Source organism: Ascaphus truei, chromosome 5 (assembly GCF_040206685.1).
Source record: "Ascaphus truei isolate aAscTru1 chromosome 5, aAscTru1.hap1, whole genome shotgun sequence".
NCBI lineage: Eukaryota > Metazoa > Chordata > Amphibia > Anura > Ascaphidae > Ascaphus > Ascaphus truei.
This window is the reverse complement of record NC_134487.1, coordinates 121,338,149-121,365,458: the sequence shown is the minus strand read 5'-3', so window position 1 is coordinate 121,365,458 and position 27,310 is coordinate 121,338,149. Positions and strand designations below refer to the sequence as shown.

The 27,310-nt window shown below is 37.0% G+C and overlaps 1 protein-coding gene across 1 annotated transcript in view; it reads left to right on the top strand.

Moving 5' to 3' along the window:
* Positions 1 to 27,310, top strand: part of LOC142495286 (dynein axonemal heavy chain 3-like) — a 1,152,169-nt gene that overhangs the window by 248,750 nt on the left and 876,109 nt on the right. The window contains exons 15-22 of the mRNA XM_075600542.1: positions 6,626 to 6,829; positions 7,964 to 8,094; positions 8,742 to 8,937; positions 10,697 to 10,891; positions 11,772 to 11,960; positions 18,172 to 18,402; positions 19,849 to 19,947; positions 20,480 to 20,619. Of these exons, the coding sequence (XP_075456657.1) occupies positions 6,626 to 6,829; positions 7,964 to 8,094; positions 8,742 to 8,937; positions 10,697 to 10,891; positions 11,772 to 11,960; positions 18,172 to 18,402; positions 19,849 to 19,947; positions 20,480 to 20,619 (1,385 nt within the window). The remainder of the gene's footprint in view (positions 1 to 6,625; positions 6,830 to 7,963; positions 8,095 to 8,741; positions 8,938 to 10,696; positions 10,892 to 11,771; positions 11,961 to 18,171; positions 18,403 to 19,848; positions 19,948 to 20,479; positions 20,620 to 27,310) is intronic.

Genomic DNA, 27,310 nt, shown 5'->3' with positions numbered 1-27,310 from the left:
TACAAGGATCATAGACGTGTGGAGGACAGCTGGGAAGCCAGCTCCAGTGCTGCAAAGTAAGGTGTAAGTGCTACTATCTTACCTAATGATACAGACACTGCTTATAAATGTGCAAGCTTATCTGACCCTAGCCAATATTACCTTACAGTCATGGATGCAGTCTCTGCAAGGACTACTATTGCAAAGTTTCCAAGGTAAGCCCCAGGAGACCGTAGTAGTCAGTGTTGTGGTTTTTGTTTTTCTAAAAGAGATGGCTACTAGCACTAGTATTTGTATTATGTCAGTCGTCCAGGATCACAAAAGGAGGAGCCAGTGGACCGATCAATAGCAGGCTAATAGGGAAAAAAGCCGCGAGGAAAGCAAGAACACTTAAATAAAAAAAAAAAATACATTTTGTTGAGGATTGCCAAAAAAATGCGGCAAAAGATCCAGTTGTACCAATGCCGGATTTCATGTCCTTGATGAAAGACACAGTGACCAAGTATAAGAAAGATTTTACAGATCGAGGATGCAGTGGCGTACCAACATTTTTTGCCCCCCCCCCCCCCCCCATAATTTTTTGAAAGGGCCCCCATAAAAATAAAAATGTTGTTTCCACTGGGGTCCCCATGTGTGCGGCCTTTCAAAAACCCCCTCACTCACCACACCTTACTTTCACCCCCTCACTTTCCCCCCTATCATCCTCACACTACCCCCACATTTACTGTCCTCTTTTCCCCCACGTCTCACTCACTTTCTTACTCTTACTCCGTCTCAGCCCTTCCTCCTACCTCCCATAATCTGCTCCTCACTCAATTCAACACACATACACACACACAAATTCCTCCCCCCCCACACACAATTCTTCCACACACAATTCCCCCCAACACAATTCCTCCTATACACACACACACAATTCCCCCCTATATATATACACACACACACACACACACACACACACACACACACACACACACACACAATGCCCCCTTATATACACACACACACACACATACACTTCCTCCATATTATATATATATATATATATATATATATATATATATATATACATACTTACATACATACATACATACATACATACACACAAACACAATTCCCCTCCCTCATATACACACATAGAATTCCTCCCCCATATACATACACACATAATTCCTCCCCCTATACACACACATACACACACACATACACACACATTTCCTCCCTACCTACACACACAATTCCTCTATCTATCTATCTATCTATCTATCTATCTATCTATCTATCTATCTATCTATCTATCTACATAAACACACACAATTCCTCCCTATACACACACACCGAGCCATGAAAGTCTGTAGGCCCAGAACAGGGTTACTCGAGAGCAACCTCCTGGCATGGAAGCCAGAGCTCTCGTTTGTGGGCCAAGAGGAAGTGGACTACAATATAGAGCCACTGGAAAGTTTGCATTCGATGAAGAGAGCTTGAACATCCCATGTAGGGACTCAAGCTACTTCAGGACTTTTGGGCACAAACAATTGCGGATTCCTGGATGCTCAATGTTCTCGAGTTCAATACGTTACACCGGGACACCAGTTTATAAGATCCTGATGGCCAGGAAACAAGCTGGCCAGGCAGGCCGAACCAACAGTGTCAAACAGCTGTTGAATGACCAAGCGATCACCCGGTTCCACCATGAGAAAAATATTGAGGTATCTGCACACCAATGTTCCTCATAAAGAAGGCAAATGAAACATTCAGGTCCACAATAGACCTAAGGAGAGTAAACAAACTGCTCAAAGTAAGGCAGTTCAAGATCGAGTCCCTCAAGACCATTATTTCAGCAGTGGACCAGGGTGACTGGCCCGTGTCAGTAGATCTGAAGGATTCCTACTTCTGTATGCCTATTTGGTAGATACAGAAGGTATCTAACATTTGCAATAGGGGTAAAGCACTATCAAATTCAAGGCACTTCCCTTTGGCCTCTCAACTTTGCCGAGAATATTCACAAAGGTGTTATTAATTGCCGAATTAAGGAAGGAGGGAATACAAATATTCCACTACCTCAACGATATTGTAATGAAAGCACGGAGCAGAGTCCAGTTGCTCCAGCACCTAGCATCTCGCATCACGGCTGGCTAGTCAACACTGAGGAAAGTTAATTTGATCCAACCTGAGACCTTAGATTCTTGGGAATGCAGTTCAACATGCAACTGGACATGATTTTTCTTCCCTCTGGTAAAAGGAAAAGTTTTGAAAGCGATAATCAGAGCAGCAAGAGCCAGTAATCCATGGCAGGGCTCGACAATGCATGAGGCTGATGGGCACTGCAACCATACATTGGTAAAATGGGCCAGATGGCATATTGGAATGTTTCAACAGAACTTATTACTACAATGGCACAGATAGGAAACACCCCATGTCCAATGAAACTCCTTACCACAAGTCGTAAGGAAATCCCTAAAATGGTTGGAATGTGACAGAAACCTAAAATAGGTTGTATATGATCAAGTGTGGATCATACTTACAACAGACACAAAAGGCACAAGTTGGGGTGCCCAACTCGGGACAGAGAGAAGCCATTTCCCTTGGGCTATCGGAAGTTACGAAACATTGGCAAACATTAGCGGTAATTGAGTTGATCAGGCACTTCTCACGATGGTTACAAGGGTGCAGCGTGAAGGTCATGTCAGATAACCGTACGGTGGTAACCTATATAAGGAGACGAGGAGGGACAAGAAGCCCTGTACTCCTGCAGGAATTCTTCCCAATTCAACCCTGGGCAGAGCATCATTTAACAGACCTTACAGTGGTCCATATCGCATGGAAAAATTATCTACAGGCAGATCTCAGCAGGAGGGCCCTAGACCCAGGAGAGTGGTCTTTAGTAATCACGACATTCAACCATCTTATCGAAAGATGGGGAGACTAGAGATAGACATCATGGTAACAGCAGGGCACAGAAAACTACATGGTTTTTGCTCAGGAATGTTTTACCCATAGGCTACAAAGGTAGACACACTTTCCTTCCAATGGGAATTCTGGCTTGCATATGCATTCCCACAATTCCCCTGATACTGCAATACTTCCAAAATTGGCCACAAAGCCTGGTTCCCACAAATAATCCAACTCCTTAGCAGATGAACCAAGGCAACTGCCAGTGTTTTAAGACCTGCTACCCCAGGGTACGGTGCAGCCCCCCAATCTAGGGGCTTAGACTTTGATGGCATGGAGGGTGAGCTGGAACTGCTCAAATCCAGAGGGCTGTCACACAAGGTGGTACAAACCTTGATGGCATCAAGGAAGAAAATTACTTCTATAGGGTAATATAGAATCTGACAGTGATTCCATCTGTGGCGTCAACACCAAAATGTAAGCTTCTTGGTTGTTCCTACTCCCACAATTCTGGAATTCCTGCAAGAGGGTCTAGAGCTGGGACTCAGCACTAGCTCTTTGATGGTACAGGTGTCAGCTCTATGAGCACTGTTAGAAAAGCACTTAGCTGTTCTAGATCTCATAGGTCGATTATTCCAAGCTGAAGAGAATCAGACCACAGTAAGGATCCGGGTTTCTGCTTGGGATTTACCGTTAGTATTACGGGCTCTAACAAGTGCCCCTTGGAGCCACTTTTCTCAAGCTTCAGGTATGGACCTAACATTAAAGACAGTCCTGTTAATAGCAGTGAAGTCAGCACGTAGGATTGGTGAATTACAGACATTGTTGGGAAATTAACTCATTCCTTATCTTCCATCAAGACTAGGTCATCTTTGAGATCAGTTCAGCTCTAATTACCCAAGGTTGTTTCAAAATTCCATCACAACCAGGAGGTAATATTACCCTCATGTTGCCCAAAACTGGCAAATGACAAAGAACGGATTCTACACACATTAGATGTGATAAGGTGCTTAAAACTCTCCCTTTCCAAAATGGAAGTATTTAGGATGTTAGACAGGCTGTTCATCTTGCCAATGTGATCAAGGTAAAGACAAGCAGACTCAAAGCCTACAATAAGTCTCCAGATCGTAATGGCCATCATGAAAATTCCAGAAAATTCCAGCCCAGTACTGGTAAAATCCCATTCTGTGAGACACAGGGCTACATTCTGGGCACAAAGGTGCAGGCTTCCCCTGCAGGTTTAGACAGGGCATCAATAAGGACTTCACTTAGTACGTTTATTAAGCACTATTCTTTGGCTATATATGCCTCAGCAGATGCCTGTTTTGGCAAGAGGGTCCTGCAGTCCATTGTTACCACTTAAATAAAATATTCTATTTGAGTGACAAGGAGTGTGGTGTTTATTATAGGACCCCCCCCCCCCTTTTTTTTTTGTGGATACTGCTTTGGCAAGTCCCAATTGGTGACCACTGCCATGGGGACAAGCAGGAAAATATAAACTTGATACCCAATTTACCGTCATTTTTTTCCCTTGTAGAGTAAATCCATGGCAGTGCTCACCAATCCCCTCCCAAAGTTTTTATGTATAAGATGATATGAATGTTTCTAGTTATATATTTCAGCTTTTGTACTGACTGCCTGGGGAGGAAAAGAAGGGCTATTTATGGTCCTCCCACAGGTAGATGTCTGTGCTATCTCATCTGGAAGATGGAACTTAACCCATTGGTGAGCACTGCCATGGATAGACACTCCAGGAAAAGAAAATTATGTTAAGCTGGGTATCAATTTTCTTGAAAGTTGCTTTTTATGTTACCAGCAAAGGTTTCTAACACAAAATGAAAGTGGACACTGGCTAATAATACTACATCTACATATAGACCAGGGCTGGCCAACTCCAGTCCTGACGGGCCACCAACAGGTCAGGTTTTGAGAATATACCTGCTTCCTGTGCTGAAGCAGGGATATCTTTTAAACCTGACCTGTTGGTGACCCGTGAGGACTGGAGTTGGCCACCCCTGATATACAGTAGACACAATAATGTGCTATTTAATGTATTGATTGTCCTCTCAACTGCTACGGAAGCCAATTGTTTGCACATTATGCAGAAGAGGTTAACACAAAATGCATTGCAGGTCCCTCTGGCTCTAAACCAAATAAGAGCGGATCAAGGTAAAGGATTTACCAGTCAGTAATTCAGTAGTCTTGTAGATATATTTGATCACATTCTTTCATGTGTTTTATGTCTCAGACACCAGCATAACAGAAACAATTCAGTTTTCAATTTAGCTTTATTTACCATTTTCAATTTCGGAATTCCTATTAAAATGTCACTAGAACCTCTTAGAGTCGAGGGGGAGTGTGGGGGGGGGGGGGGGGGGAGGGGATGTTACTATTTACCCATGAGCTTTTCTTCACAGTGTCATCTAAAATTGTTGCACAAGATTCAGTGATAACATATATTAAAATAAGAGGAAAGGTTTTTATATTTAGCAGTAAAGTGAAATCCACCTCTTCGGAATAGTGTGCTTCGTACAGTTTGAGAGGCCCTCTCTCTGGAAATCTATAAAAACAGACTTAAGACCTACCTGTTTACCCAGGCATTTCATTAATGAACCACAACCTGTCCGCCATTTAATACTGTAGCCACAGTACCGTCCCATTCTGTATTGTATCTCTCCTTGTATTTTGGCTCTTTTATAACCTTAAATGTTTTCTTCTTTTTCCTTTTTGTAACTGTGCAGTGCTTTGAGTCCCATTGGGAGAAAAGCGCTATGTATAAATAAACGTATTATTGTACTGCAGCATTATATTGCAAGATGCATCATTAGAGTACCAGACAGATTAATGTAATGTCTGGCTTTCCTTGGATGCTTATCACGGCAAACACTCATATTATCATTTGCATGGTTTTTGTTAAATCATGTTAATGTAGCTGGTCTTTAAAAAAAAATGTGGCATCTTCTACAAGGATATACCTAGAGGAACCTTAAACAGCAGCTAACTGCTTCTCTGGGTCTAATTAAGACTAATGCACTGGAAAAGAATGTCTCTTGTGGGTCAGTGCAGTTGCATATGTTTTTATTCCTTGTATACAAATTAATTTTCAAGCAAACGCTTGCCTGCATGCAACTGCTATATATATATATATGTATGTATGTATGTATATGTGTGTGTGTGTGTGTGTGTGTGTGTGTGTGTGTGTGTGTGTGTGTGTGTGTGTGTGTGTGTGTGTGTGTGTGTGTGTGTATATATATATATATATATATATATATATATATATATATATATATATGTGTGTATATATATGTATAAATATATAAAAATAATGAACATCTTATTTATAAAATATGAGAAAGTTGTGGGGCCAGGAATGCAGACTCTGCAGTTTTACATGTGTACCGGTGATGGAACCTAAGACCCCGGTAATTGTTCCTGATATAGGGATGTGCTCCTGGTCCTAAATCAATCTTGTCACTCCTCAGAAAGCAATGAAAGATAATAAGTACTATTCACCTGATTGCCTTCTTGCTTCGAGACAGCTGGTGACGCTTGTCTTCCTGATAGCCAAGAGTCTCAGATCTGAGGCAGGGATAAAGAAAAGCTGGGAGCTCGCTGAATCTAAATGTGACAGTCGATGGCTGTGTAGAGGGTCAGGAGGGATAGAATCTGTGACACGTATGAGAAAGGAACAAAATTTATCTGCTCTGGTTGCAATGATTAGATGTCTCGTTGTCTGACTTTTTTTTTTTTACAGAGGATGATTGATCATACCCGCCAGCTGACTAATATCATAATTAACAAAGTTGCAACTGCGTCCGAGAAGTTTAATCGAACAATTTGCCAGCAGTATGATGGCATTGTCACGAAGATCACTGCCGTTGCAGCATCAACGTTCGCTCTTGTGGAGCTGCACAACTATGTAGACAAACTGAGGAGTGTCGAGCTTTTGGAGATGAAGGTAAGTGACATCTGGATTTTTGGGCTTTGCTCAAATAAGGATGTTTCTTTTTTTAGACGGCATGTTTTTACAGCCTGGCATGTAACAAATATTTTAAACCCTTTCTGATAAAGCGCAGAATAATTTCTAATGTAGTCCCTTTTGAAAGGCAATATACATGAATGTGTTTATTTTCATTACTTACACATTATTGTTTCCCTCATGAAGGTATTAATGCTAAGACTTTTAATTTGTGTTTTCATTTAGTCTGGCGATGTATATTGAAGTAGTAATCCTCGTTCTTAGCTTTAATTTTCGTTCGGATTTTATAAATTAATCGCTATTGTACCTAACTGACTGCCTCACATTTTACAGTACGCATGGAAGATTGTGAATGCTAGTATTCCAAATTAATTCTTTACTATAAAAATATGTTTTGCTTTTTTTCCGCACTCTGTTTTTGTTTTCTACGATGCTCACTTACAGTAGGCAGCTGTTCTGCAGAGTGTGTTGTGAAAATGCCAAATTGACACATGGTTAATGAGTGTCAGAGTTGACAGTGGCTGAGAGGAGGTTTGTAGCAAATACTTATAGTAATAGAACTGATGGGAAAGACCAGTTTATTTACATTTTGTCACGCTTTTAGGTAAGGAGCTGGTTGGTCAATTTGAAAAATAAATAGAATGCAGTTGTATATTGAGGTTCTACAGAGACTATCAAACCCATTATAATTATACTAGGGCAACAAAAGGCTAATTTGTCTTGTACTTGTTATCATTTATCGTCTCGTAAAAGTAGCATGTGTATATGTAGAGTTTTGGAAGCAGAAATATTGGTATTACAGTCTTATTTGTCTTATTAGTATATTGTATATCCAATCATTGTTTGTGGATGTTAAAATCCTACAGATAGTACTATAAAAAAGGATTGTATTGTTAGCCTAATGTAAATTAATGTATTTTCCCTAAGTAAAGCTGGAACGTGTTGATGTGTATTGTCACATTGTTGCCTTGTGCTTTATCTAAAAGGGCCATTAGTAGGGCTTTTACTGTGTGTAAAAGAGCTGCATGCTTAATGCTTTATGAGACTGTTCACCTCTGTCGTTCCATCTTTTGTTTTTAGTCTAAATGCAAGTATATTTCTTTTAATTCTTAGGAAACACTATCAGTCGCAGCTGAAAACCTAATTTTCCTAATGGACTATGCATATTTATCAAAAGAAGTCATTATTCTGAACGGCAATACCTTTTCCTGGCCTGAAAGAATCATCCCTATCATTAGAAATAGGTAATGCTGTCGGACAAACTGATTTTGTATATGTCAGTGGAACTGCAAGAGAAAGCAATGCATATACTGTATGTGCTGCATATAAAAAGGAATTGATTATTAATGTCACCACAGACAATAGGGAAGATAAGTCTACAAGAAAGTGACACTGTTGTTTTAACCTAAACCCGATAATGTTTTACGTAATTGAGATTTAGTCTATTGTTATAGCTCTGTTGGATGATCAAAAGTGTATGAAGATTAGAGGGCACTGCTAAGCCAGTGTCACAGTTAATGTACCTGTTTCTTAACAGGATTTCCTTCCAAGAAATGACCTCTAGTAATAGTTTCAGCGGAATTAATAATTTTAGTAAAATATTAATGGTGGATGGTGTTAGCACATTAGTGATGCATGATGAAAGTAATGCCTTCTTTCTTGCATTGAAATGGGAATATAATACATGTCCTGCAGGTGATTGAAGCTCCAGCAGCTTTAGTGAAGATTAAATTTGATTGACCTTTGTTAGGATGATTAACCCCTCTGAAATTAAAAGCCAGAGCTAAATTATTCTGTCCAATTTAAATGTGAACACTGAAAAAGTAGCATGCCATTTAAGTGCATAAAAAGAAGATTCCATGTCTTCTATTTTTTTCGCTCACTTTGTCAGTGAGACACAATTGCAGAGGGAGCATGATGCAGCTCTGGCAAAGCTGTCTCAGTGGCAGAAGGACTTTACAAAGCGCATGGCTGATGTGGCCATTGATGTGAAAGAATTTCAGAAGAAGGAGCGTATGACTGAAGCCAATGTCTATGCGCAGAAGCTGAACGCCATCAACAGAAAAATCCAAGAGTTTATTGAGGAGGTAAGTCCTATCTCAGTTTGCTGTGTTTGGAATAAAAAGATTAAAAGCCCTGTTCATGAAAGAGGTCCTGTGTATACTGTATGTACTATGTCACGTTAATGTCTTGTTCAGGAACTGCACTGTGTAGCTTAGTTCATTAGGTGTCTTCTCTTTTGCATATTCTAAAGCCTCATTTTATTTGAATTATTATTCTTGTTTAATTTCCTTAGACTATATTTGTTATTTTTGTGCATATTTTTAATACATCTAATAAAATAAAGTCTTATTTAATTAAATAAAAAGGTCAAATAAAAGAGGAAATAAAATGTCTAACAACTTGTTTAGAAATATTTAAAGCCTTCCAGAGGGCAAAGTTATACAGTGAGTTTGAATTGCCTGCATGTTTTACTAACCGTTCCATCCAAGTAAGGAGCACTATATCCTTCTAAATCACATACTGTATCTAGCTTTGCAGCATAGAGCTTTAAAACATTGAACTACTGTATGCTTTATTTCTTGACAGTCAATAGACATAAGCTGTATTACTTAACAACTCCGGTTTAGAATGCACACAACCGTGCTTTATACATATTTGAAAAGAAGTCCTATTATTAGATGTATTTATTTATTTTGTTAAGGGGAGGGGCAATAATTCCGTTAGCATATACAGGTCATGTTCATCAGACATGGGAGTTGGTGGTATTGGGGGCAAGGCGTTCCCCTGCTTTTTGTTTGCAGATGTTCACTACTACTACTCTTTGTATTTTGGAACGTACAGCTCCAGTGTTGTGCTAAAGAATGAGATTAATTTTATGAAAGGTTTATCTCCCCTTGGGTTTGAACGCATTAATAGTGTAGATATTTTAAAATGAGGGCAAATATGCTTTCTCCTCTAGCTCTAGAATCGTTTTGATATGCAACACAGTATCACTACTTTCTTTAAGACACTTCGACAATTGACCAGGCAAAGTTTTGTAATCTGGATCTTCTCATGGCGAATTATTTAACTAAATTCTTGCATTTTCAATTAATCTGTTAATTTAATTGGCAGTTTTTTTAAATGCTCACTTTTGATCCATTGAAACCTTTAATTACAATCTATAGACAAAACACAGTAGTGAATTAATTAACTAATTAACTATACGTATGTGTATATATGTATTTCCTCACTTAGGTGAAAATTAAGACATTTAATGGTTTATAGTAACGATTCTAATGTAGAATTACAGTTGCATTATTAATCCAAGAGAAACCTGTGTTTTCCTTTGGTAAAAGATTAGATTTTACTACCTGGTTTATTCTCAAGAAAATACCTTAATCTAAACAGAGTGAAATGTTCATGTACTGTACTACAGTATACACAACCCCACATTTTTTGTTGGTCAAAAACTGTTGCATCTTCTACTAGAACGGATTATGCCACTGCAAAGAATGTAAAGGGATTCTAAAAATGTATAAGAAGATAGCAGTTGTTTTCTTTGGGATATTATCTTTACAGCCACTAATAATGATGCAGTAGAATATAAGCAATAATTAATAGCTATGTGTGGCGCTGTATTTTTAGAATATTTTACATTTTAAAACGTTTATTTAAGCCAGAAAGACACTAATTGACTCTCAGGGGAAATTGAAAGGCTGAATTACTTTTCGTTTGTCTCAGGTGAAAATTAAATAAATTTGTGTCACTTTTTTAAGAAATAGAGGGTAAGATGCACAGTTTCTACAGTATACACTAATGGGTATTCTACCTTTAATGAACCCTGATTTTTGTTTCTCTCAGAGGACCTTGATCAACCAAGAGGAAGTGCTTTTAGGAACAGAGCAGATAAGCTCTTTTAACCAAATACAAGAAATCTGCAAACTAAAGGAGCCTTATGACAAACTATGGACCACTGCTGTCCACTTTAACACTTACTATGACAAATGGATGAATGGTCCTCTGTTAAAAGTGAATGCAGAGGAAGTGGAAGAGGAGGTTAGTCCTTTGTGATATACTGTAGAGTACACACAGCTTGGGATTGAAAAATATTACAATTAACATTGTTTGTCTTTCAAATATTTAACTTTTTTCATGAATGTTTATTGCTCATTATTTTTTTAAAACATGACTTCAAGCGCCTTTATAAGGCGCCCAAGCCCCAAAATAAATCTCTTTTAAATTACCCATAAACCCATAAAAAATAGAGATGGACACAATTTTGTGAATAAATGTATGAGTCTTATTTAAAATAAATATATAGTAAACATTCATGTGGGTTGAAACCAAATAAGTGCCAGTACCTGCACCGGCCCCATGGTAACTGAAGCATAACCGTACCCCAAGCCCACCGCCATAGCCAAGTAGCCATATAATAAGCAAACACTTCAACATTTACCATACAATACTTCAACTGGGAAGGATCACAACCCAAACGCAAACCTGTTAATGAAATTAAAGCCCATTAAAAATGTGTTGTTGGACTTTAAGGTCATGCTGCCTTTCCCATTCATTTTTCAAGGCCACCTTTCCAACAATGACGATGCTTTAATTATGAACGTTTTTTTTTTTTTTTTATGTCATATTTTTAAATGTTCAAATGCAGTCTACCAATTACTTATAGAATAAAATAAGATTAGCTTTGTTTTGTTATACAATGAAGTATAACATGGCATAGGAACATCCCCTTGAACAGGCAGATGAAATGGAGCTTCCCAACAGTCAAAGAAAGATTAAGATGCTCTTTTGCAATAAAATCTATTTACATTTAGTTGGTTTAATATAACAAGAAGTAACCTGAGTTTGGAAACCTGATCAATGAATCCAACACAACTGTAAAAAGATCAATAACTCCCTTCTGAAAAATGTTTGTCATCAGGTGCAGAATTTATGGAAGGATAGTTACAAGTTGACAAAAGCATTTTATCACCCGGATTTACACGGACCTATTAAAGTAGCTACCACCATAAAGACCAAGCTTGAAAAGTTTAAGATCAACATGCCTCTTGTAAGAGCTTTGTGTACACCAGGGATTAAGCCAAGACACTGGAACCTGATGAGCGAAAAGGTGAAAATAACTTTTTGTCAATATACTACTGTGATAAGTATATGATACTTTTTGTTCTCATTTGTAAATCATACAAAGCTGGATTTTGCGTAGCAGACTTCATTCATCCTTTGTTTTGACTAATATTTTTTTAAAGAAGCACTGAAATCATGCAGTACTGTGCTCTTCTGTGTGACAGATTTATGAATACTAAATATGTTAAGGCATTAAGATACAATTCATAACTGGATCCTATTAAAATACACCCAATCATAGATCAATCTACTCTGCTATTCTCTGAATTTGAACATGTTCATATCGGACCAAACATTTTGGACATTTATATTTCTATGGGAAACAAAGGATTTGTCATACATGTGTTCAGATGCAGAGGACAGGTTAGTGATGCATACACGAGGAATAATTGTAATCTTTCGTATGGGGACTTTGTTCGTTATATTCTGGCCTCTTCGTTAAATTAGAGATTAGGAGAAAAATATAAGAACATATGCAGAGCTAGTCTGGCCAACTGGATGAATGTGTAAGGAATTCCAGCTACAATTTGGCCTGAGAACCCTGTTTCTGAAACATAATTGTGAATTACTTGTAATTACCAGTGAAAACATTTAGAAACAAACAAGCACATTTCTGCTAATAAAAAGTAATTTAATACTCAGCTTCAATTTGTCAGTTTTGCTCATCCACATTATTCACACATTTATGCTTCCGTTTTTCCTCACAGTGTCTTGTTTAAGAAAATAGGGTTGTACTGTACTTGTAGGAATATTATTAAAGATTCCAGCTTTCCCCCCCAAATTACAGACTTTTTGCATAAATGGGCCTAATTACCTGAATTCAGTTTTGATTAGCTGTGTTAATTGATGCAGCTGTGGATGCTATCTGTTTACCTAAATTACCATGTGCAAACAGCAATATGTCTGAAAGTGAATATGCTAAACTGAAAATACTAATTAGCGAAGGCAGATTGTTATTCAAGTCCCATCTTAAAGCTTTTTAATGAAAGCTCAGATGTGTCAGGGTTTTATGACTTTCAGACAGAAATGTCTATATTATATATGATTTCTACATTTAATCCCTGGAAACAGATGGAATGTCGGATGGGATTTTTCCGCACTGCTTCTAGTATCAGTGTGGATATTTTCCTCCACTGGATGTGTTTGTGAGTGTATATTTCATTTTCCTCTTTGTTTTTTAAATACTGTGACATGTTGTCAATCTCACTCACCCACCATTGAGCTATTTATGTTTGTAAATTGATATCACAAAATTTGCAAACTGTGCTTGATGTTTTAAAAATGACTCTCTCAGGTCCCAAGACTTGATTTTGTGATGTATTCACGTTCTGTGTTTGTAACCCTTTAGTGCCAAAAATCCTTTGTGAAGTAATGCACTATTTGTGCAGAATAAAGTTGGCTACATTTGTAACTGCTCTCCCCCACTGAAAAGCTTCAGTATATTGATTTAGGTAGCCTCTTCAGTGCTGGAGTGGCCAAAAGTGCATTGTGCTTCCATATGTTGCTGGCTTCTCTCAAGAAGTAAAGTTGAACTTAAGTCTTACAGTGTGACAAGTCTGTAAAAGCCAGGATCAATGAAATTAGAATAGAAATTGCATGGTCATCAATGTCTTGCATCAAGTAATATGCTACCGTATGAACATATCACAAAGATAAAGATGAACATGCTATGGAATAAAAGGGCTAAATAGTAGATGTCTACATATTTCAACTGTAACACATTGCTATGTCATTTTCTCCATGTACACATTTCAGTTGATAGCACATGAGAACATTTTGCTTCATTTTGCTTCACCTAACCTGACCATGGTCCCTAGTTATTATAAAACCTTAGGGCTGGGTCTTATTCTGTTTAGGACATCTTTTATTCCATGCCCTAGTTTTTTTTCACTGTATTTTTCCTAAACACTTCTGCAGAAAGTTGTATTCAGTATCGTCCAGTGAAGTACTCTGGTGCCCAACCATATATAAAACTGTGATTCTGCTGTATCACTGTTTTATATTTTATTTTCTAAATGTTATCACTTCATTACTTCTATTTATAAAGTAGACCCTTTGGACTCCAACTGGGCCCATATTCTGATTGTTCATTTTGCTGCTCATTCTTTTTTGCTGCTCAGGTGTTTACCACTAGTCATTACTTTCAATAATGTGGCTTATTTTAGTATAGTGCAGTACAAAATAGGAACTAAAATGGCAGGAGTTCTTTACAGTAAAATGTACCGCCACTAGTGACCAATTTAAACTATGCAGAAAACCTTTTGTGCTATACAGTAACTAAGAGCATATAATTTCAGAAAACTCGTCTTCATTAACTGCCCACATATAAAGTTAGCTAGTCTTCATAATGTGGCGGCTATGGCAAAACTTCAGTTACAGTCTTTACCATCTTTGAGCAAGTCATTCATATTATGTTTATCAGCATAATATTAAGTACATCTAGTCCAGTTGTTTTCAAACCTCTCCAGATAGATTCCCAGCCAGTCTGTGTTTTAGAAATAACCAGGTATAATTTATTCAATCTAAATTCATTCTTAATGTGACTTAATTCACAATTACAATATAGCTCACGGAACGCATCGCTGTGCATAGAATTGTACAGGTACAGACCCTGCCCCACTAAGCTACAGTCTGCTTCGTACCTGGGGCACAGGAAGATAAAGTGACTTCCCCAAGGTCACAAAGAGCTCACACTAGGATATGAACCAGACTTCCCTGCTTCAGAGCCGGTCATTGTTTTCAGAGTAGTCCGTGCCTTTACTCACAAAGTAGGTACTACATACTCAAATAACTTTGAATATACTCCTGGTTTCCTCTTCATATCATTTTACTTAAAAATAAAAGCAAATTAATTGGAAAGTGTATTGTTTAGGAGTAATCTGAGAGACTAAAGGTTTGTAAACTGCAAGGTATCTGTTAGTCCAATAATAGATATTACAGCACAATAAAATAATAGACCATACACTGACAATCCATTAATTTCACTGAAGAGCTCTACAAACTAGTTTCACAGATCTTTTTCTACTGGACAGGCCTAATGAACATACAGTACAGTAATGACATTCTTAAAGAAGTAGTACATATAGGTGCATATTCATCAAGCGCCAGTAGGGGTGGTTAGGGCACGAGTTTCTATGTTCAATCCCATTTAGGTGAATGGGAGTAAACTCCAAATCATGTGCGCTTACCTATACTTGCGATTGATGAATCTGCCATATAGATTTTGCATTGTAATTACTGTACTAAAACACAGAAAAGAATAAACACCTATATTTGGTTTATTTAACAGCATTTCAAAGATAACGTTAAAAAAAAAATGGATTTGCCATTTTGGTCATGTTCTTTATAACACAGGATGTTCCGGTTGTCAGAGGCATCAATGTAATCTAACATGACTTTCATGTCTTCCTGGATGACCGTAAAATACAATATAACTAAATTATTCATCAGCATTGATGCCTTTAACACTGGTGATACATCATTGTTAAAGAAACTTGGTCTCAAAGGAAAATATCATATTAAAATCACACTCCTGCCAAGCACTCCCTCCTGCTGTTGCCAAATGGTCCCTGTCACAGGCATAAATGACATCACAGGATGTGACAGACAGTAGAGAGGTGCAGAACAATAGAAAAAGCCTGCAGTCTATTACTTGGTATACATTAACACAGTTATAGTATTAATATTTAGTTTATACTTGATATGTTCACCATTCATGGTTGTTATACTGCATACACGCATACTAATGACAGTTCAGCCTTTTTCCTGTCTTGTGCATTCAGTTTACCGCAAATTCAAATTGCAATGTCCTGCGAAAAAATAAATACATGGCTGTCATTACTGTCACCGTGTGCTATGCTTTAAAATGAAGATGGAAACAGAATAGAGCAAATGCTGATTGATTTTATAGAGCTCAAACTGCATATATTCCATGTTTTTAAATATATTTTATTGGACCCATATAAAACCTGTTCTTGAATGTTCCTGCGTTGTTTGCAGTTTTGTTCCTAGATTAAGAGATAAAATACAAAATGGCCTCTGTGGTCACTGAAACAAAAGCCACAATATCATTCCCCCCTTCCTGTTCAGTCATTAACTGTGAGCTGCAAATATTGAGGTTCATCACCTGGTTCTTCTTATTGCATTGTGAACGGAACCTCACATTGTGCATTGTAATGGAAAAATAAGCCCCTATATATTAACACTGTATATATAATAAAATAACAGTGGAAATTTACAGATGTTATGCAGTTGGAATTTGTAGACGTATATGCAGTGCCTGCATTACTTATTTTAAATACTATGACAAGTTATACAGTACGGTATATAGGAGTACTCTTTTTAAAATATGATGTCAATTACTGATGGTTAAAAGACAGGTAAGTGAATGATAATAGCCATCACAATATAGTGAATATACCAGCCGTAAAATATATATTTTTATGTATTGCGCTACACAATGATAAATGACACTGGTAACTGTATGTGTGTGTGTGTGTGTGTGTGTATATATATATATATATATATATATATATATATATATATATATATATATATAGCTGTGTTTGTGTGTGCTAGAGATATATAGATATACATTTATATATATCTCTAACAGTTAGGACATGTAAGAAGCATTTTGAGATTCATAATTTATTCAATCTAAATTCCTTCTTAATGTGACTTAATTCACAATTACAATATAGCTCACGGAACGCATCGCTGTGCATAGAATTGTACAGGTACAGACCCTGCCCCACTAAGCTACAGTCTGCTTCGTACCTGGGGCACAGGAAGATAAAGTGACTTCCCCAAGGTCACAAGAGCTCACACTAGGATATGAACCAGACTCCCCTGCTTCAGAGCCGGTCATTGTTTTCAGAGTAGTCCGTGCCTTTACTCACAATGTAGGTACTACATACTCAAATAACTTTGAATATACTCCTGGTTTCCTCTTCATATCATTTTACTTAAAAATAAAAGCAAATTAATTGGAAAGTTTATTGTTTAGGAGTAATCTAAGACATTAAAGGTTTGTAAACTGCAAAGTATCTGTTAGTCCAATAATAGATATTACAGCACAGTAAAATAATAGACCATACACTGACAATCCATTAATTTCACTGAAGAGCTCCACAAACTAGTTTCACAGATCTTTTTCTACTGGACAGGCCTAATGAACATACAGTACAGTAATGACATTCTTAAAGAAGTAGTACATATAGGTGCATATTCATTAAGCGCCAGTAGGGGTGGTTAGGGCACGAGTTTCTATGTTCAATCCCATTTAGGTGAATGAGAGTAAACTATAGGGAATTATATAGTGAATATACCAGCCGTAAAATATATATTTTTATGTATTGCGCTACACAATGATAAATGACACGTGTGTGTGTGTGTGTGTGTGTGTGTGTGTGTGTGTGTGTGTGTGTGTGTGTGTGTGTGTGTGTATACAATTATTAAGGTTATGGTGGGTAAAGAAAGTGACAAAAACCCTCCACAGTAAAGCATAAAGCAACTGTAAATATTACTGTATGTTCATTTGCATGTCTTAGACAGGTCTGCAACCCTATCTTTCCCCATTATTGCCCAGCACACAGCGCTTCCACTGCAGCAAGGGATTCTGGGAAATGACATGCAAATGAGCATGAGACAAAAGGTGGCACTGTGTGCTCATTTGCATGTCATTTCCCAGAATCACTTGCTGCAGTGGAAGCGCTGTGTGCTGGGCGATAATGGGGAAAGATAGGGTTGCAGACCTGTCTAAGACATGCAAATGAACATACAGTTATATATATATATATATATATATATATATATATTTATTTATATATAGCTGTGTTTGTGTGTGCTAGAGATATATAGATATACATCCATACAGTATATATCTCTAACAGTAAGAAGCATTTTGAGAGCATCGTCAGTGCTCTGAAGTGAACATACTGTAGCAGTATTTGATACACCATCATCTTTCACAATTAAGAGATGTTTTCAAATATTTTTCTTGTAGTTGCTGAAAACAATTCTTTTGCGGACTCTCACAAACTATCTGTTAGCACCACCATCATGTCCAAATTCTGAGATCGTGTTTTCCGTCTTCTAATACAGTCTTTCATTCATTTTTGTTTTTGTTGTGAAAGGACATCTTAATAATGCCTGTATTTTTCCTTGGCTCCCTTCTGTGCTCCCCCCCCCCTTAGGTTGGGTTTACAATTACCCCACATGAAGGCACCTCTCTTCTTGAAGTTTTGCAGCTTGGCCTTGAAAAATACCTTGATGATTTCAATCAAATTAGCTCACAAGCCAGTAAAGAATATGCTCTGGAGAAAACCCTTAATAAAATGAAGGCAGATTGGCAAGATGTTGGTTTTATCTTTTCACCTTACAAGGACAGAAACATCCATGTATTAGCAGCTGTGGATGAAATTCAGGTAAATTATTTACAAGTAACTATTGAAACACATATAACAAGAAGTTAGAACTGCTTTCAATTTCATAAATCAGCAAAACATCAATAACATTTTGTTAATGACAATCCAATACACATGTCAGCCCAACAATCTTTATGGATATTTCTCTCCCCTTATTATAAACAGTCCAAACGGCTTTGAAACTTTCATTTGTGTCGGTTTCTCTAAACTCAGACCCCTGTCAAGTTTGCTCTTTAATGACTAAATTGAAATTTCTTGGAGTCAGCATTTTAGCTTGTTGGATGGATAGAAATCAAACTTTATCCACTCGGATTGTAGTGATTGAGAGTACAGTACATTACAGAATTGTATTATAACAAAGTAATTCAACTTCCCCTGCCTTAGGCGAACTTTGGAACTATATATATATAAATATATATATATATATATATACTGTATATATATATATATATATATATATATATATATATATATATATATAATCCACATTGTCACTCTGAGAGAGATATGTACGTAGTCATAATTCAAAGCCATATCTGTAGCCAGGAGAAAAAATCGGCGAAGAATTACTGCAAATGGATGTGTACATTAAGACTTTGCAATAGATTATTTTCTGGTGCAACGAATATAAATTTGCAAGCACTAGTTTGTGCTTCTTTTAAATTCCTTACTGAATATTCCCACTCAGGCAAACAAGAAAATATTTTGTGTAAATGCAGTGACTACATGAATCCAAATGCAAAATGTCTTAGTAAATGCAACCTGATAGCTCATTTTGACTTTTGTCCTTCAATGTTTGTTTTTATACTAAGACATCCCTTCAAAGAAACCATTTGAATACTTATTATTAAAGATTTACACACACCCTCCCGTGGACAGTTTACAAATCCTTGTGGTAATAATCAATGCAGATATATACTCATACACATGTAACTGTTTCTTAGATCCTTTGCAATTACATAGTTTTTAGTTTTTATGTTCTAGTAGAAAATTGTCTTTGGCTTAGCAGATGTCATAGCAGCAAGTGCCAGCTAATAATACGTTTAAATGTAAACAATTAGATAAAGATCTCAAGGACACAGCAAGTTGGGGAATTTGGGGATCCTTTTTGTCTTTGGCATCTTGTCTGTCTGACCATTTATCTTTGAACTTTGAAGTCAATAAAATGATTGGACCTGGCATCTCGCAAACATACACTGCTAAGGCACGTAGAAGTAATACTGTGAGGGAAAACATTTTCTGACCTTTTCAAATTACAATTAAGTGTTGAGGGAATTTTTCAGTGACTAGAGGTAATAAGCTTCAATCCGTTTTGCTAGTTGGCTTCAAATTCATCTCTTCAGAAGCTCTAACTTATCTATTCTTTTCATCTTGGCTCTGGAATTCATTCAGTGCTGTAATCCATGTACTTAAGCTTTTTCTCCCCTTATTTCTTCCCTCCTTAAGGTTTTGCTAGAAGATCACATTGTGAAAACTACAACCATGAAAGGCTCTCCATTTATTGCACCCTTCGAAAAAGAAATATTAGCATGGGAGGCTAAGCTGGTATGTTGCCTTTTGAGAAGCTCTTGTTGAATTTAATTAGCTTTTAGATTTCATCTCCATCCCACATCTCAGATTTCATTGCCCAATGTGATTTATGCTTCAGTAACTTTCATTATATAAAACTTTTCAAAGTTGGCTGTGCCGTCAGTGTTTCTGTAGAATATTAAGAAGGAGGGGGGAAAAAGTATAACATTCTTTATGTTAAATTGATTTCACTTTAGTTTTTATTATGTGAGCCTAAATGCAATAGACACAGTCACCCGGTAAGAGAGTGAATCATCCAAGTGAGACGCACAAAGAAGCAGCTGTGCTGGCTCATTCTTCCCTGTGCTTCCCCAAGTAGAACAGAAAACAGAAGTTGAGAAGGCATTTCTTAACCCTGGTAGAATCTGTGATTGCATAGAATGCGTGATAAAATAACATTTTGTTCATATTATCTTGCACGGATTTATTTGTGACATCTGCCTCGCATCACATTAGCGACTCCAAAAATAGCTTGTGTTTCAAAATATTGAATTTGTTTTCGGTACAGTGGCTCTTGCAGGAGATTATGGAATCCTGGTTGAAAGTTCAGAAAGCTTGGCTGTATCTCGAACCAATTTTTGATTCAGAGGATATACGGAACCAAATACCAGTCGAAGGAAACAAATTTGAAATTGTTGATCGGAACTGGTAAGTCTACTACTATCTGTTTTTATTCTATTTAATTTTTTAATGAAAGGCATATGAACAGCTTTTAAGAACTCTCTAAAATGGGTTGTCTGTTCTTTTATATGTATGTTTTATGGAGTAGAACCATTTATATGTTGTGTATAGTGTGCATAAAGACATTAAAATACCAATGTGATTCGCAATGTTTAACGTTATCAGAGTCTAAGCATTTGAAAAGGAATAAATAAAGCTAATAGTTATGTTAAGAAACATACTCAAAGCTCTGATAAATCTGGGCTACTAACGTGACGTTGCATAAGTCACTAACGTCTGTTAATTTCCTTGAGTTTAACGGGCATCCACAAAGCTAAATACAGGCATACCTCGGTTTAGGGACACTCACTTTAAGTACACTCGCGAGTAAATACATCTCGCTCAATAGGCAAACGGCAGCTCACACATGCGTCTGCCAGCACGTCCTGAACAGCAATACCAGCTCCCTACCTGTACGAAGCTGTGCGCAAGCGGGGAGACTATAGAGCCTGTTACACGCGTTATTTACATCAGTTATGCACGTATATGACGATTGCAATACAGTGCATCGATAAGTGAAAAAAAGGTAGTGCTTCACTTTAAGTACATTTTCACTTTACATACATGCTCCGGTCCCATTGCGTACGTTAATGCGGGGTATGCCTGTACTGTATATGCAAAAACAATGGTCCTCAGTTTTCTCATCAGCATACGCTTAACGCTATGTGGCATTAGCACTGCCTTGCGATAAGCATGTCTTACCCAAAGGTGGCGTTACTTCTACCCGGTCCCTGAATAGTTGTTTCATTAAAGTAAGAGAAGACAGGAGAGGAAAAGAACCCAGTAAATGATAATACAAAAGTTAAATCATACCTAACTGTGGTCTTACTAATCCAGACCCTGTAAGAGACATATTTCAGGGTCTTGATGTGAGTAACACAATCTTTAGCTAAGACCTAACTAACGTTACATTAAATTCCTGTGTTAACTATAACAGACCTCTGTGGATATGCGTTGTTAGAGTACACAATATGTACTGTATGTACTGTACCAGTGATGCCTATATGTACTGTAACATTTGTACTGTGCCAGTGATGCCTCTATGTACTGTAACATTTGTACTGTACCAGTGATGCGTCTATGTACTGTAACATTTGTACTGTGCCAGTGATGCCTCTTATGTACTGTAACATTTGTACTGTACCAGTGATGCCTCTATGTACTGTAACATTTGTACTGTACCAGTGATGCCTCTATGTACTGTAACATGTATTGTACCAGTGATGCTAGTCTCCCAAATGTTTAAACAATTTGATCCGGTTTGCACATCTGATGTTTTACTACAGTCTTTTGCATTGCCAATTCGTAAATAATGCATAAATAGTATTTTTAAACCCCTGTTTTACTGAATCTGTACATTGTATTACGCTATATACTGTACTGTATATTTTTTTGTAGTCATCATTGAGCTTCAGTCAAATCCCTTGAATGCTTCACTAATCCAGCACACTTGTGTAATTAACTATTTGCTCCATAGCTGGTGCCCATTTCTGCTGGAGAAAGTGTTTAAAAGTAAAGCCCTAACATGCATAATCGACTACGGACAATTCTGACAAAGTTCTTGATATGGGGAAAAGGGGAATAGCCCGGTCAATAAATACAATTACATTAGGTCATCTGCTCAGGGTATGAATGTGCCCTCCAATATGAATAGTAAATGACATGACCTTGTTAGAGTGCACTTATAATATGTGCTTCAGTAATATTTAGTATAATATTTTCATATTTCCCTATTAAACTGCATTAAGTAACATTCATATAGATAAATATTTATGTGCGTAATGAACACAAAGCAAAACAGCTGAAAACCTTATTTCAATATTCCAGGGCGAGTATCTTTTTTGTCAAGTGTACATAATTGGCAACTTGCACATAAAAGTATTTTAACACGTTCAGTGCTGGCACCTGCGACACTGGAAAAGCTTGATACATTTTTATCTTTGTGATTCCCCCTCCCCCCGAATTACTTCAATGACGTTTTATTTTTTATTCTTTTACACCTTCTTTTTGTGTTTCAAATCCTACTTCATTTCGTCATTATTCTGTCTCTACTGATCCTTGTAAAAGGCATCAGACACCAAAGTCAATAATTTTCTGTTAGAAGACTTTCTTTTTGTGCAAAACCTTTTGAAGTTTGGATTTTTAATCAGGCAATGTTATTGTAGTCCGTATTTAGCATTTAAAGCAGCAGTTCAGGTTGCATTGCTTTTCATTTTGCCGGTAGCTGTGCAGCCAGGCAACTTGTGTGCCTAACACACAGTAATAGCGGCATTTAAATGTTCCATGTCATGCGGACCAATAGGAAGCCATGACGTCATCTGTTGCAGCTTCCTATTGGCCTGCGTGACCTGGACATTTATTTATAACATTATTATAGCCCTTATTCAGGGCATTAGTTAGTAATTTAAACTTCACAGTGATACTGGCACCCCCTATGCAGGTAAGTATCTCTGGAACCACGAGGTCCCCAGAGCTGAAATTAATGGGGTTCAGCTCTGGAGAGCCCCCGCTGTTTCAAACCTGTAACACAAACAAAAAAATCATAAAATGCAACCTGGTTTTAATAAAGACTTCAAAAAATAATTTGCAGGTGACACATTTCACCTTATGAATATGATTTCTCCACAACAAAAAGCTATTATTATTATTAATAAATTAATCCGCAGTGTTCAATGCAGGGATGTAAAATATTAATTGCTTTTCCAGCACTCCTCCCTTTTGTTTTTGTTTTTATAACGGCACATGAAGGGTTAGGGTTGACCATGGTATTCATATTTTACATCTTATTGGCACAATAAGCAATATTATAGAAGCAATATAAAAAAATTTATGTAGCCAAACCATATTCGTACTTGGCAGGTAAAAAAAAAAAGTTCTGTAAAGTTATATAAAGTACGGAACAATACTTCATTGCAATCTTTTACATGTACTAGTGATATAGTCATTTTTAACTAATGAAAGAGAAGTTGCAGTAAAGGAAGAAGCAAACACCGCTAAACGAAAAGAACAGCCATGTGTTTAAGGTTTTGTACTGTGTGTTTCCCTTGTATTTTATTTTGTGAGTAAGCTTATACTGTAAATTGTAGCATACTGTACGTGCTTAATCCTACATATAAATAATGAACAACATACACACTGTATGTACATATTTCAGCTTGTGTCTTTAATGACAATGATAAAAACATTCACAAAATATCACTGATAAAAAGGAGCAGGCTACGTACAGTAACTCCATCAAGCTTTTCTTTTAATCTTTTGCCATTTCTATAAGACCACATGTAATTATTTTACTTTATTCCCACAATAAAGTTAATATACCACAAAACTTTTCCAGTGACAATATTCAGAGCAACTAGTAAAAGTTCAGAATAGTTGCCCCCTTTTGCATTTATAAGTCATACTCTATCTTTGGGACTTCCACTTGCTAATAGGTGAGTAGGATGGCTTTTCAATCAATAATAAATAGTACACTTATTTTGTATGCATCCTTAGCTTCATTTACCAAAAGCCATGAAAACTTCAAATGCAAATCTAACACAATTGGACTCATTTGCGTTTCGCAATATCTCCCCTTATTTTATGCACATCCATGGATGCTGATGAATGATCTAAGCTTTACAGTGTCTATTACAATAAAATGGAGGTGCAGTGGTAATTTAAATAGAGCGTAGGGGTGGCTCATTGGGGTGGTTGCTTTCAAGCCGGGGAACCTCCAAAAAATGTTTAGTTCTTGTGACCCCTCCCAGTGCCTCAAGTTTGGAAACTCTACATGCGTCAAATGTATACCCAAATACAATGTATGTGCTGTAACAGAACATATGACTATTGGTATTAGTAGGACAGAAATAAAGACCTTAAGTCTTCTGTTTTCCATACATATTGTAACTCAAAGATTTCATCACAAGGGGGCTGAGGTTAATTTATAGCAAACAGTGAGTGGGTGGCTTGTAATGTCTAAAATGTGTGTGTCATTTCTTCCAGTCTTTATTGTGTTTGTGTAGTTTTGTGCAAGTGTTTTTTTCATTATTACTAGAGATACCCAGTTTATCCTCTCGTGCTGTCACTTGTTCTACATTTGTTGTTTCTTGTCTTACATTCCTTGAAGGTTCACACGTTCAGTGAGGCATGCATATGCTTAGCGTGTTGTATTGTAAGGTGTGTGTGTGTCCTATGAAGTGATCTGTGTTTCATTTACTGAGACGTGCTCTGAAGTGTATTCTTAAGCGCTCCATACTGTCCAACTCTTGTTGGTGACATTGAATGTGTACATTATATCTGTACCTTCTCTCTTTTGAACGATGAATATATTTAATGACCGTGTTATTTACTTGCAATTAGCATGTAAATATTGAGAATGAATACGACTACTTGTACTTTGGGTTGAATTACCCTGAATGTCAAAACAAACACATTTGTGATGTACAGCTAATGTATCATGTATGAGAAACAGGGGATATTGAATGAATTTACAGATAAGACACCCATATAGTATGAACCTTACATTTTAGTGTTTATTGCAGTTAATATAAAGTTGCTTGCTTTTTGGTATTAATAATGGATTGACTGAAGTGCTTGAATCATTTGCCTACCAACATTCCACCACATGAGGAGCTTGATCGTAATTGCTGTAATTATGTACACCCCTGCAACACCTTAGCTGCTTTCCAACACAATCATTTATGATAGTACAATGTAATGAAATCACTTACATCTGAATTACTCTGCATATTGTAAGGGAAAAGCTTTGCAAAGACTCAAAGAAACCGGGGTTAGCAAATACTGTACCAATTACTTAATTACTTTTTAGCCTGTAATTGCTGTCAAAGGCAAAATAAAACATAGATAATTAGTTTATTCAACAACCATACAATACTATTGTCTGTGCATTCATTCCTTACATTTTCCATAAGGAGATAGTTTGAAAGGGTTGGTGATTCTTTTTCAGCAATGATCAATTAAAGTCAGTGAGGTTCTCTTGGTTATAGAAAAGGAGCATCTAATTTACACCCTTCCTCTCATACTGTATATTTGCTAAAACGTTTCAGGTCCTTTATCATAGTGACAAGTTGCAATATTTCTGCTTCTTTAGATTTTGAAAACACCCACAAAATATTAGATGTATGAATAAACATTCCAAATGTATCTATACAGCAATACATTGCCGTTTGGGATTTGACGATTTTAATGTGACAATCTGTTCTGCAATAATACCAAAGAATACATGATTTCATTAGTTTGAATTTGTGTGTGTATTTTCTGTGGCAAAGACATGCAACAGATTTTATTAATGTCCAAAAAAACTCATACATTCTTGTGAATACTAGTGGGTAATAAATAAACCATCACTAAATTGGAGAACAATGGTATGCATGTGACTACAAATTTGTTTTTCAACTTGTAGAGAGTGCACCTAGGAAGGAATCAGGATATTTGTATGTACCTGGCAGGTACTGTATATTGTTATCCCTTTTGCCTGGTCAGTTAGATCAGGGGTGCTCAATTCCAGACGTCAAGCCACCAGTGGGTCAGGTTTTCAGGATATCCTGAGCCTCTGATTACGCCACCTGTGTTGAAGCAGGGATATCCTGAAAACCTTACCTGTTTGGGGGGACTTGAGCAGCCCCGAGTTAGACAGTGTGTTTCTTTTATGAATATATTTAAAATCAGAGACAGATAGATAGATATCATTTTAATAAAATGGTCTTTTAGTTTAACTCTTTGGCCAAAGTGTCGTAAGCCCTTGAGCCCCTCCAAGGCAGTACATCTCAAGGGTCCTAACACTAATATAAATTCTTAATAACCTGTACATTACCAGGAAGAATGATTTATAATAAATCTGTCAAAATTAGTTGCATAGTTCTAAGTCTGATTGAAGCTCTCATTAACCTGTACAATGCCAGGAAAAGCACTCTGTATTAGATTTGTCGCAATCAAACTGCATGCAAGTTCCCATGAGTGTGGAAGGTGAAATGGAGTGAGCTTTAACCATTTTAAAGTGGGAGGGGGTGAGCTTCAAACCTGGGAAGGAGGAGCCACCCTCCAAATCAGCTAGGAACAGCTGAACAAAATAGCAAAACATACAGAACCCCTATAAGCTCATATTGAACCCCCAAAATAACCACAACATATATATATATATATGCGTATAAGTGTCAAAGAGGAGTGCTACTGAGCATGGCAATATATATTTAAAACCAGAGACAGAACATGAAACACAGACAGAGCTCAGTGCTACATCCATTGACACAAATACACGGTACAGTGCCTATATATATATATATATATATATATATATATATATATATATACATATAGATGGGGCTCAAGAGCTTACGACACTTTGGCCACAGAGTTAAACTAAAAGACCATTTTATTCAAATTATATCTATATGTATATATATAGGCACTGTACCGTGTATTTGTGTCAATGGATGTAGCACTGAGCTCTGTCTGTGTTTCATGTTCTGTCTCTGGTTTTAAATATATACTGCCATGCTCAGTAGCACTCCTCTTTGACACTTATACGCATATATATATATATGTTGTGGTTATTTTGGGGGTTCAATATGAGCTTATAGGGGTTCTCTGTTCTTTTATGAATATTATTGAACCAGTTTTT